This window comes from Pantherophis guttatus, chromosome 4 (genome assembly GCF_059756535.1).
Source record: "Pantherophis guttatus breed Tessera chromosome 4, ASM5975653v1, whole genome shotgun sequence".
NCBI lineage: Eukaryota > Metazoa > Chordata > Lepidosauria > Squamata > Colubridae > Pantherophis > Pantherophis guttatus.
In genome coordinates this window covers 6475594-6488621 of record NC_142066.1, presented here as the reverse complement: position 1 = coordinate 6488621, position 13028 = coordinate 6475594, and the positions used below count along the sequence as shown (strand labels likewise).

Here is a 13028-nt window from a genome sequence, read left to right as displayed (position 1 = left end):
TTCCTGCCCATTCTCAACTTAAAGCTAGCCAGCATTTTCACTGCTGCCCTCAACTCTGTTCCAGATTCCAACTTGCCACCCAACAATATGTGAGTCAACTGTCTTTGTTATGTTTGGGTTGGTGTCCAATAAAAATAACAATATAAAACTTAACTGATTTGCCTGAACATTGTTGAAGGATTAGAAGTATGTATTACTTTTGGAGATAATAATAATAATTGCAGTAAATGAGGACATGATTAACCTTCTCTTATTCCTCCAGAATGTCAAGGGCATAGTTTATCCTGCATAAGGTATTTTACCCTACCTGGCGCAGAGAAAGGCAGAAGGTAATGCAATAAATCTAGCTCTTAATTTTTTTTTCTAAGCTAGGAAGAGTTCACATGCAGCTATCCAGCTGCTCATAGGGATGAGCTATCTGTAACTTTACAGTAGCAAACAAAATTTATTTTGTAGTCCCGTTATCTTCATGAAATGAGAAAATATTTCACCTTGGGGTTTTATTGTGGCATTGTTGATCAAAACTTTCAGAATGTACCTAGAGTTCGAGAATTTTTCAATTGTTCAGTTCCATCCAGGAATCATTTTGCAATCTTTTCCCACTGATTATCATAAATAATAATTTTCCTTCCCTTCCCTTCCCTTCCCTTCCCTTCCCTTCCCTTCCCTTCCCTTCCCTTCCCTTCCCTTCTCTTCTCTTCTCTTCTCTTCTCTTCTCTTCTCTTTTTCCCTTCCCTTCCCTTCCCTTCCCTTCCCTCCCCTTCTTCCTCCCTCCCTCCCTTTCTTCCTTCTTTTCTTCATCCCTTCTTTCATTTCTTTTCCTTTAGTTGACTTATGGCTCTTTTGCACATGAAGAGTTTCACAGTACCAAATTATCTTCACTTTACTGCATGGTCCCAAATGAGGACTATCAGTACACTGGAGTTATACAACTTTTCCTCCATTTTGGATGGAGGTGGATTGGAGTCTTTGCTTTTGAAACTAAGGGAGAACATTTTTTGCAGAAAATTCAGCCGTTGTTTTCACAGAACGGGATCTGTTTAGCTTTCACACAAAAAATTCCGCAACATCTCCACTTGGAAGATTTCCCAGAATTGTTAGATTCAGTCTCAATTATTTCAAATAAATTGATGGATCGAAAAGCAAATGTTTTTCTTGTCTACGGAGAATCCTTCACAACAGTGTGGCTCAGTTTTGTCATGTTTCTACGTGATCCTGAAAATAAAGAGAGCGCATTGTTTAGGAAGGTTTGGATCCTGATGAATCCGATTGATTTCATCCTGACGGGAACTCAAAGGAGTTGGGATCTCCAGGTGTACCATGGGGCTCTTTCCTTTACTGTGCATTCAAGAGAAGTTCGAGGCTTCAAAGAATTTCTTCAAGTCCTCAAACCTTCAACCCAGGAAGATGCATTTCTTCAAGAAGTTTGGCAACAATTGTTTGACTGTATATTTTCAAAGACAGACCTCCCTTCAACTATCAGTGGAACTTGTAGTGGGGAAGAGAATTTGGAGGATCTGCCTACACCATTTTTTGAATTTCAGATGACTGGCCAAAGCTATAGTATCTACAATGCTGTTTATGCAGTGGCACATTCTTTGCATGAGGCAGTGAGATCAAGACCCAAGTGGATAAAAATTCAAAGGGCCGAATTTCCAGATCTGCAGCCTTGGCAGGTAATCTCCCCATGCCATACCTATGATTTGTCTTAGCAGTCATTCTCAACCACAATCTGATATGACTTGTTTGCCCTGCCCTATGGCCACATATCAATAGAAATCCTAAAGCAGTGATGGGTAACCTTTTCTGGACCAAGTACTCAAACCCCCATGCATTTGCCCTGCCCCTTGTGCATGTACACATCCCCGCATGTGCCCCCATCCACACATGCATGCATGACCCTCCTCACATACCCCCACCCCCCAAGCATGCACATCAGTGGTGGGTTCCTCCCGGATAAGCACAGTTCTCCCAATCCGGTAGCAGGGACGATATGACATCACCGAACCAGTTCTGCTGCCCACCCCCCAATCCCTGTCCCCCCACCCCCCGCATTATTCTTACCTTTTATTTGGCCCTACCCCCAATCTATTGTTGCCTCCTGAGTCTCAGCTGATGGCTAGAGGGAAAAAAACTGTTTAAACTCTTGCCGCAGGGCTTCAAAGGGCCGCCCTACAGCCGATCAGTGTTAAAAGAAAACAAATGAGTAGACCAATGCCTGCAAAAATGCATGAGTAGATCAGTGCCTGCAAAAAATAAATGGGTAGATTGGTACAGCTCTACAAGCAGTTAGAAGCTGGTAGACCAGTACCTATGCAAAATCCTAAATAATTGTCACATGACCATCAATCCACAGCCACAAAATAAGCCATGCCCACAGAACAGGTAGTAAAGAATTTTAGAACCCACCCCTGATGCACATGTGCCCCCCCCGTATGTCCCCCACCCCTGCACATGCATGCGCAGCCCCCAACATGTCCCCCTGTGCATGCATGGCAGAGACCCGTAGACCAGCTGGCCGGTGGAAGGCACGCACGCATTCACAACAGAGCTGAACTGGAGTGACAGCTCGTGCCACTTCTGGCATGCGTGCCATAGGTTCACCATCACGGTCCTAAAACAACCACAATTTTTGTGTAAGAAATCACTCTATATTATAAAAGAAAAGAGTTTTCAAAGTAATACCGCTTTTGCAAATGTTTGGCCTCATCAATGGGATTTGTGCATCTATCATCATTCCGTTAACCACCATTTCTTCTTGCCCGACTTATAAATTCATCCTGGTTCCAGGAATTCAACAGAGAAGCATCTGTTGAATTTTGTTTCTTGGCACAACAAATGTTTCTTAAATGGGAACATTTCATTTTTTAATTAGTTTTTTGAAGACAGGTTTGTGAGCCTGGGGACGTAGAGTTTATGACAGTTATTCTAGTGTAATAGAGGTGCATTGTTTCCATCAAATGATCTTGGTTTTTAGATTTGTGGTAAATTACCAGAAGAATTGCTGAGTTTGCTGGCTTTAAAGTACTTAGGATAATTAATTAATAGACTGAGCTCCATATCTCAGTTATAGATTGTACTTTGCGTGTTGAGATTTTCTTCTTCTCTATGCGAAGAGAAGAAGGAATGTTGTTTGATTCCTTTGGAAGAAAGAGTAAAAGAAAGAGAAACTTCAATCAATTCCCGATGCATTGTTTCCTTTTTAACTCCCTCTTTCTTCTTCTCCTTCAAGTAGCTCCACGAATTTCTTCAACAGGTTTCTTTTAACAACTCAGCTGGAGAAAGAATCTTTTTTAAAGACAGAAGAGAAGGCCCAGGTGGCTTTGACATCATCAACATGATCACTTTCCCAAACAGATCCTTTCAGAGAGTTAAAGTTGGAAAGTTACACCCTAAGGCTCCAAAAGGAAAAGAAGTTATCATTGAGAATACAATTGTTTGGCACCCTGGTTTTAACCAGGTATGAATAGCAATAGTACTTAGACTTACTGTATTTTTCGGAGTATAAGACGCACCAGAGTATAAGACACACCTTAGTTTTTGGGGAGGAAAATAAGAAAAAAGCTGATTGACGGAATACCCCCAATCAGCTGTTCTGGGAAGTGAATTTTAACAACAGGTTCGTTGGTTGTGAACTCTTTGCCTTGCTTTTTTTTTTTTTTTTTTTTGCTTTTTTTTTCTGCCTCTGAAGGCCTCCGAAACAGAGCTTCAGAAAAAAAGCCTCTGAAGCTCTGTTTCTGAGGCTCTGTTTGGAGGCTTTTTTTTCTGAAGCTCTGTCTGGAGGCTTTTTTTCTGAAGCTCTGTTTGGAGGCTTTTCTGAAGCTCTGTTTCTGATGCTTTTTTCAGCCTCTGAAACCTCCATTTGAGAATCTGGACAGGGCTACATTCGGAGTATAAGACGCACCCAGATTTTCACCCACTTCTTTTAGGGAAAAAGGTGCATCTTATACTCCAAAAAATACGGTATGTATCACTTCATAATCAGTGGTGGGTTTCTACCGGTTCGCCCCAATTCTGGCAACCCAGTAGTGGCGGCAGCAGGAGGCTCCACCCACCTGCCTGGATGTCACCACAGACACTCTGCGCATACACAGAAGATTCTGCACATGTGCAGAACTTCCATACATGAGCCCCCCCAAATGCGCTCCCGGTTCCGAACCGGTAGAAAGGGTAAGAGGAACCCACTAGTGTTCATAATGTTTTATAGCACTCTCAAAGTGGTTTACACAGTCAGCATATTGCCCCCAACAATCTGGGTTTCCATTTTAATGCCCCCGGAAGGATGGAACTTTGATCCGGTGAGGATTGAACTCCCTGCAATGGGCAGAGTTAGCCTGCAATACTGCATTCTAACCACTGCACCACTATGGCTCAATCTTGTTCACATACAAAGGAACACATTCCCTCTGTAAAATGTTAGCAATGTTAAAGGTCATTCGCATAATCCAATGTAGACCATTTCCATAGTCTAAACGGGATTCTTTCAAATCAATGTCTATGTTTATATCTGTAGGTTCTTCCTGTTTCTTTGTGTAATGACCACTGTTCCCTTGGATACTGGAAGAGAGGGGTTGAAGGCAGTCAATTCTGTTGCTATGACTGTGTTCCATGCCCAGAAGGAAAGATTTCTAATCAAACTGGTAGGTTATCAGTTTCAGCATACATATTTTTCTTTAACACGTTGTTATTTCTTAAATTAAACATAAAACAGGCAGGCAGGCAGGCAGGCAGGCCAGCAGGCAGGCAGGCAGGCAGCTCTTAAGGTAAAGGTAAAGGTTCCCCTCGCACATATGTGCTAGTCATTCCTGAATCTAGGGGGTGGTGCTCATCTCCGTTTCAAAGCCGAAGAACCAGCGCTGCCCGAAGACATCTCTGTGGTCATGTGGCCAGCAGGATTAAATGCCAAAGCCACACAAAATGCTGTTACCTTCCCACCAAAGGTTGTCCCTATTTTTCTACTTGCATTTTTGACATGCTTTAGAATAGCTAGGTTGGCAGAAGCTGGGACAAGTAAAGAGAGCTCACCCCATTATGCGGCATTAGGAATTCGAAGCTCCAGCCAATTGATGTTGTGGGTCAGGTCCGCTGGGGTCCAGCGGCTCTGAGCCATGTGGCCCTGAAGATGAGCCCCCCCAGCCAAAGAGGCTGGCATCTGATGTTATCGTGATGTGACTGGGCTCCTGGAAAAGACAGCCCTTGTCCAGCACTGGAGACATCCACCACTTGAGGGAGAGCAACACCTCTGGGGAAACACATACCTTGGTCTGAGAGCTGCTGTTACCTGACCGTTGATATGGGAGCAGGAACCAGGGAAGGGTTCTTGCATGCAGCCAAGCCCAAGGCACTATCTGTTTGAATCTAGGCGCATGGGCTTACTTGAGAAATTCCTTGATCTGTTCTTTTGGGCTGAATTAATATATGATTTGTGGCAGAGGTGAAATGCTACTGGTTTGCCCCTGTTCGGGCAAACTGGTAGTGATAAAAACTATCGGTTTGGGTGAACCAGAAGTTTAAAAAAAATAGCTACCAGTTCGGTCGAACCAGTAGTTAAAAAATGCTACAGGTCCCTCCGAACCAGTATCTCTGACGATCAGCTTTGCCGCATGGTTTAGCTTTGCTAGAAAGCAGGAAATTCTTTCTAGCAAAGCTAAATCACGCAGCCCAGCTGATCCCCCCCCTCACTGTTCTACTTACCTTCCCAAACCTCCTTTAGGTTTGTACTGCACATGTGCGTGCAGTGTGCCTTTGGCATGTGCTGTGCATGTGTGTATGCAGCATGTGCTTGGTGCGCAGCGCCCATGCACGGCCAGTGAACCAGTACCAAACTGGTTCAGATTTCACCACTGATTTGTGGGTAAATCAGCTCCTCTTTTAAAGACAGTATAGAAATAAGCACAATTGAGTTAAATTTCAACTTAAACTTTAAGTAAATGGTGGCGTAAAGCTGAAGAAACAACAATCTGGGGTCTGTAAACTGATAAAGGTCAGTTCTGTGACAAATGCAACATTTATTTTCGACATGATCTGCCTTTTTCCAAGTTTTAACTTCCATGAAAACCTGAGAATATGTGAAAGCAAAGGAGTTTCACTAGACAAAAGAAGTCTTGCGAATGGATCAGCTATTCCATCATCCAAGGCACACCGGGTGGGTATTTGGAAAACCAACTCATGTTCCTCTCATAGATGACAAAAGATTCCTAAAGTCAGGATAAAATACAGGCAACCGATCATATCCCTTTATCAGAAAGGCACATTATAGGAAAGAATAAGAACTCAGGCTAAGTTTTTCAAAAATATGAAATGGATAGGAGACAAATCCATTGACTTTTCTTTCCAGATGTGGATGACTGTTTTGAATGTTCAAAAGATCATTATCCAAATAAAGAAAAGGAAGGCTGTATCCTGAAACTGCTGGTCTTTCTAAATTTCGAAGAACCCTTAGGAATTAGCTTGGTCTCCGCAGCTCTTTGTTTCTTCTTCTTGACAGCTTGGATACTTGGAACATTTATCAAGCACAGGGATACTCCCATTGTCAAAGCCAACAACCGGTCGCTCACCTACACCCTCCTTGTCTCTCTTTCGTTCTGTTTTCTCTCCTCTTTGCTTTTCCTCAGCCAACCTAGCAAGTTGACCTGCCTTCTTCGACAATCAACTTTTGGCATCACTTTCTCAGTTGCCATTTCTAGTGTACTAGCCAAAACCATCACTGTGGTTGTGGCTTTCATGGCCACTAAACCAGGATCTCAGATGAGGAGATGGGTGGGGAAAAGATTGGCTTTTTCTATTGTCCTTTCCTGCTCTCTCTTACAAGTATGTGTTTGTATACTTTGGTTGTCAACATCTCCCCCATTCCCTGAGTTGGACATGCACTCAGAGCTCCAGGAAATGATTTTACAGTGCAATGAGGGGTCAGCTTTCTTCTTCTACTGTGTCTTGGGCTACATGGGAATCTTGGCCATCGCCAGCTTCATTGTGGCTTTCCTTGCCCGTAAATTACCAGACAGCTTTAATGAAGCCAAGTTCATCACCTTCAGCATGTTGGCCTTCTGCAGTGTGTGGATCTCCTTCTTTCCAGCCTATCTGAGCACAAAAGGCAAAGCCATGGTAGCTGTGGAGGTCTTCTCCATCTTGTCCTCCAGTGCTGCATTACTGGGATGCATATTCTTACCAAAGTGCTACATCATTGTTTTGCGGCCTGACCTCAACCACAGAGAGCAACTCATAAGGCGGAATTAGCACATCATGTGTTCTTTCTGGCTACGGAAAATGATTAACAAAAAAGAGTAGAGAGTCTGCTATCTACAGGAAATTATAGACATAATTATTTTATATACCAGTAGGATTGGGTTTATTATTAAAACATATTGTTGCCTATTCCAAATGAAGTACTCATTTTGCTACATTTTCATTCTCCAAAATTGTTTAACCTAACCCTTTTTTCCTTTGAATACATCAAGCTAACAAGATTTTGAGCATCTATCTCTTTATATTCTTAGGAGATTTGAGCTCTTTATACCTAAAAGTTTGCAGCTTTCAGTTCATGGTGTTTATAGCTTCACTTTATAAACCAGTGTATAAATATGGGGGAAAGCTAATGAATATTTTATGGATGTGTATTTAACACAGTATTATAGGGTATCCATTTTGAATTGATTGGTCTTCTTTAAAATGTAAAAGTTAGATTTTTTTTTTTTGAACATTTAACATACATTTAACTGTGTTTTTGAAAAAGCTTTCACGAAGGGTCAAAACCATTCATTCACCATCCACCAATGTCTTTCTACTGTACTTAATCATCCAATTTTAATAATGTTGCAATTTAGAGGTATTATGTAAAACATAGTCTTCCATCTAACACAATCCAATAAAAGCATATGCTGGCCGTTGGCCATAATAATTTTGGATTTAATTTGGTTTGTTTTGGGTGTGTCTTCCACTACTCTTTTGGACGAGACCCTTTCCATTAAAAAGGTAAAGGTAAAGGTTCCCCTCACACATATGTGCTAGTCGTTCCCAACTCTAGGGGGTGGTGCTTATCTCTGTTTCAAAGCCGAAGAGGCAGTGCTGTCCGAAGACGTCTCCATGGTCATGTGGCCAGCATGACTAAATGCCAAAGGCCCACGGAACGCTGTTACCTTCCCACCAAAGGTGGTCCCTATTTTTCTACTTGCATTTTTGATGTGCTTTTGAACTGCTAGGTTGGCAGAAGCTGGGACAAGTAACGGGAGCTCACCCCATTATGTGGAACTACGGATTCAAACCGCTGAACTGTGGGCCTTTTGATCGACAAGCTCAGTGTCTTAGCCACTGAGCCATTGCTGAGCTTGTGGATCCCACTGAGCCCTTTCTATTATGCAATGTCTAATAAAATACCACACCAGGCTAGAAAGCAGGAGACAATGAGTTCAAGTCCCAGTTTAACCATGAAAGCCCACTGGGTGACTTTAGGACAGACTCTCTCTCTCTCAGCCCAACCCACCTCACACTTTGGGGGGGGGGAAATAGGAAGATGAAGGTGTGTTTGATATGTTCTATGCCCTGAATTATTTTAAAAAATAATAAAATGTGTGTCTGGGTCTGGGTGTGTGTGTTAATTCCATGATGTCAGTATTGCTGTTGATTCACCTTAGCATTCTCTGCCTGGAAACGTGGATGAACTCCTCATCCAAATATCTATCTGGTTTTACTGTCATTCCTTAATAGGTAAAAAAAAAAAAAATTCGTCTTCTCTATTAAACAAATCTGTTCATTTTACATGGTAAATGGGAGTCCTGCTCCATTGTAAGTGCTAGGTTTTTGTGCATTAATTCATTAATGCATTTTCTCCATTAATCCAATGAAACTCTGAAGACGAAGCAATTGATAATCAGCTTTATTATTGATCAAGATCAAAACTGGGCATTTTTAATCTCTTGCCTAAATAGAGCAGGCAGAGAGAGAAAAAGCAGGAGTGCCAAAAAAAAACACACACCTTCTGCTCGAACTTCTTATAGTTTACACAGCTTGCACAGATCGTCGTAGTGTTAAAAACATAATTTCTATCCATTGTTTTCATGATTTTCTTAGTGCTTAATAACAATGCACCTCAGAAAGGGAAAAGAATACATTTTCTGGCATATAGCCGAGTTTGCTAGCATTATTATATCACATTAAAGGTAAAGGTAAAGGTTCCCCTTGCACATATGTGCTAGTCGTTCCTGACTCTAGGGAGCGGTGCTCATCTCTGTTTCAAAGCCAAAGAGCCAATGCTGTCCGAAGACATCTCCGTGGTCATGTGGCCGGCATGACTAAATGCCAAAGGTGCATGGAACGCTGTTACCTTCCCACCAAAGGTTGTCCCTATTTTTCTACTTGCATTTTTTTTATGTACTTTCGAACTGCTAGGTTGGCAGAAGCTGGGACAAGCAACGGGAGCTCACCCCATTACGCAGCACTAGGGATTCGAACCGCTGAACTGCCGACCTTTCGATCGAAAAGTTCAGCATCTTAGCCACTGAGCCACCAGGTCCCTTTATCTCACATTACGTTACAGCAAACAGGCAGAATTCACCTTTTGCATTTCACAACAAGTTACTTAGCTAGGCTACTTGGCAGGTTTTATCTTTGCAGGTAGCGCATTATGGAGCTCAGGGAATCAAAAGTTTATTGCTTTTATTGCTTAACGCATTGTAAGCCGCCCTGAGTCTCTGGAGAAGGGCGGCATATAAATCAAATTTTTAAACAATTTTAATATTTTAACGTTTTTAATATCTTTAATACTTAAAGTCTAAATTGGTTTTAAATTAATTGGGGTTTTAATCTGTCTGGGCCAAACTATTTAATTCGATTTTATTTCTGCTTTTTAAATTTTGTATGAATGTATTTTATTGTTGGCTGTTCACCGCCCTGAGTCCTCCGGGAGTAGGGCGGTATACAAATCAAATAAAAGTAAAAAAGTAAAGTAAAGTAATTTTTTTTTAAAAAAGCTAAGTTAGGTTACACTCTGTACGTGCTCTAATCCTTTCATAAGGAATGAACGTGAATTTGAACAACGAAGCCTATTTTTATCATCCTTCTCTTTTATTTTTTATTTTTTATTTTTATTTTTTTTTTTGAATTTGATTTTATTATAACATATAGTAATACAATCGGTACATTTTCGGTTCATTGGTGCAGTTATATACATATATACATCTGCATACATTATTGCTTGTCTTTTGTTGATATTGTTTCTTGGAGCTAGATTTAATTTCAAACATTTAAAAATAATAGTGCTCAACTCCCTAAGACTAAATCTAATACTATTCATATAGATTTTGTTAATTAGTTAAAATTTAATCTCTATTACCTTCTTTATTTCTTTCCCCCATCCATTCGTACCACATGTCCCACACGCTATAAAATTCTGAATCTTCTCTGTCATTAATTTCTGAAGTCAATTTGTTCATTTCAGCGCACTCCAATATTTTTCCAATAACATGTTCTTGAGGTGGTATTTGTTTTTCTTTCCAATACTGGGCAAAGGAAATTCTAGCGGCTGTCAGAATATGTATAATTAAATACTTTTTCTTTTTTGCATATTCAGTTTTCAAAATTCCCAGGAGAAAAGCTTTTGGGTCAAAATCAAAATTTTCTTTTATTATTTCTCTAATCCATACCCATATCATCCTCCAGAATTTTTGTGCCTGATTACATGTCCACCAGCAATGATAAAAAGTACCCTGCTGATGGTCACATTTCCAACATTTAGGGCTCGAATTGGGGTAGATCTTCGCTATCCTGGCTGGGGCCATATGCCATCTATAAAACAGCTTGTATTGGTTTTCCTTATAAGCCGTCGCCTTTGTCATTTTAAGGTTGTTATTCCATATTGAATCCCATTCGTTCAAATTTATATTCTGTCCTATATTTTTGGCCCATGCTAACATCGGTTCTTTAACTACTTCCTCTGCCATATCATACTCCAATAAATAATTATATAATTTAGCTAAAATTTTGTCGTCCGTACCCATCCATATCTTATCAAATCCATTTATGCTCATTTCAATGCCGAATTCCTCCTTATCTTTTTTATATCTGGATTTAATTTGGTTATATGGCCACCAGTCTATAGAAATACCTTGTTCCATCAATTCTTCCCTTGTTTTAAGGTTCCCTCCCCCATCTAATAATTCATTGTATCTGAACGTTTTACCCATTTCTAATACATTTGGATATATTATAGCCTCCATGGTGGAAAGCCATCTCGGAATTTTCCTATAGTGCTTCTGTCTCATCTCTCCCCATATTTGTATCAAGATCTCCCTTATTTTATGTCTATGGAAGTAAGTTTTTATCTTCTTCCCAGTATCCCAGAGATATGCATGCCACCCCTTCTGGAGATCATACCCTTCTAGAGTTAACAGTCTTTTATTTCTTAGGGTTGCCCATTCTTTCAGCCATACTAGGTTTGCAGCTTTTTGATATAACTCCCATTTAGGTAATCCGAAACCCCCTCTTTCCTTCTTGTCCTGTAAATTCCTAATCGCTATCCTTGGTTTCTTTCCCTCCCAAATAAATTTCCTGATGATGCTATTGAGCTCCAGAAAGAATTTTTTATCTAATTTAACAGGGACCGTTCGGAATAGATACAATAACTTGGGTAATATGCTCATTTTTATTGCCGCGATTCTGTCTAATAATGATATCTGTAGTCTTCCCCACTTTTCCAGATCCTGTTTAATATTTCTAATCAATGGTAAATAATTATCCTCTCTGAGGGCCGAGCACCTTGATGAAATCCAGACCCCCAGGTATTTTACCTTCTTGGCGATTTGGATCTCCATTGTTTCTTCCAGTACTTTTTTCCTTGCCTCCGTCATATTTTTTGTTAATAATTTAGTTTTGGATTTATTTAATTTAAGGCCTGCTACCTCCCCGTAATTGCCCAATTCTTCCAGAATTTTAGTGCCTGATTCTAATGGTTCTTCCATGATTAATACCACATCATCTGCAAATGCCTGTGTCTTATATATCTCTTTTCTGATTGTCAGACCCTTTATTTCATTATTGTTCCTAATCTTTCTCAAGAATACTTCTAGTGCTAAGATAAATAGAAGTGGGGATAGAGGGCACCCTTGTCGGACCCCTTTTCTAATTTGAAAAGCCTTAGTTAGTTCTCCATTCAGTAATATATTAGCCTTTTGTTTTTGATAGATTGTGGATATCGTATTGACAAAATTTGATCCGAATTCCATTTGGATAATTTGTTGTTTCATAAATTGCCAATTAAGATTGTCAAATGCCTTTTGGGCGTCGACAAAGACCAATGCCATTTCTTTGTTCGGGTGTTCCTCATAGTATTCCAATATGTCTATTATCATCCTTGTATTATTCCTGATTTGCCTCCCAGGGAGGAATCCATTTTGGTCACTGTGTATTAATTTATTCAAAATTATTTTTAGCCTTCCTGCTAAAATACCCATATAGATTTTGTAGTCCGTATTCAGGAGGGATATCGGTCTGTAATTTTTAATTAATTTTGGGTCTTCTCCTTCTTTTTGGAGGAGAGTAATATACGCCTCTCTCCATGATTCTGGAATTTTGGATTCTATTAGGGCCTCATTATAAATTTCTAACAACTTTGGTAACAAAATTTCTCCCAAATCCGAATTTTTATAAAATTCCCCTGGAAGTCCATCTGGGCCTGGGGATTTATTCTTTTTAAGTTTTGATATTACCATTCTTAATTCTGTCATCGTTATTTCTTTATTAAGTATTTCTTTATCCTCTTCCCCAATTTTTGGAAGACTTTCTTTTGACAAGTATTGGACCACCTTTTCATTAGGAATTTGTTCTTCCGCATACAGAGCCGCATAATACTCTCGGGCAATCTCCAATTTATCTTCCTGTTTATTGTTGAGGTGGCCTTCCGGGTCTTCCAATTGATGAATTATGCCTTTCTCTTTTTCTTTTTTTAACCTATAGGACAGCCACCTGCCCGGTTTGTTTGCATTTTCAAAATAATATTGTTTGGTTCGTTTCATTTTGTACGCCAATTCCTCTTGGTC

General features: G+C 40.2%; 1 protein-coding gene across 1 annotated transcript; it reads left to right on the top strand.

Annotated features, from left to right (window-relative positions):
- Positions 1-890: 890 nt before the first annotated feature.
- Positions 891-7897, top strand: LOC132709803 (vomeronasal type-2 receptor 26-like). Its single transcript, XM_087891725.1, has 4 exons — positions 891-1676; positions 3236-3460; positions 4514-4640; positions 6338-7897. Exons 1-4 carry the CDS (start codon positions 891-893, stop codon positions 7234-7236), a joined length of 2037 nt encoding a protein of 678 aa, XP_087747851.1. The 3' UTR covers positions 7237-7897.
- Positions 7898-13028: the final 5131 nt, after the last annotated feature.

Excerpts from the sequence above, each read along its gene's own strand:
- LOC132709803 (XM_087891725.1), top strand. The coding sequence starts at position 891 with ATGGTCCCAAATGAGGACTATCAGTACACTGGAGTTATACAACTTTTC. Across the intron at positions 3,461-4,513 it reads GGCACCCTGGTTTTAACCAG|GTTCTTCCTGTTTCTTTGTG; the intron begins GTATGAATAGCA and ends TTATATCTGTAG. Across the intron at positions 4,641-6,337 it reads AAAGATTTCTAATCAAACTG|ATGTGGATGACTGTTTTGAA; the intron begins GTAGGTTATCAG and ends TTTTCTTTCCAG.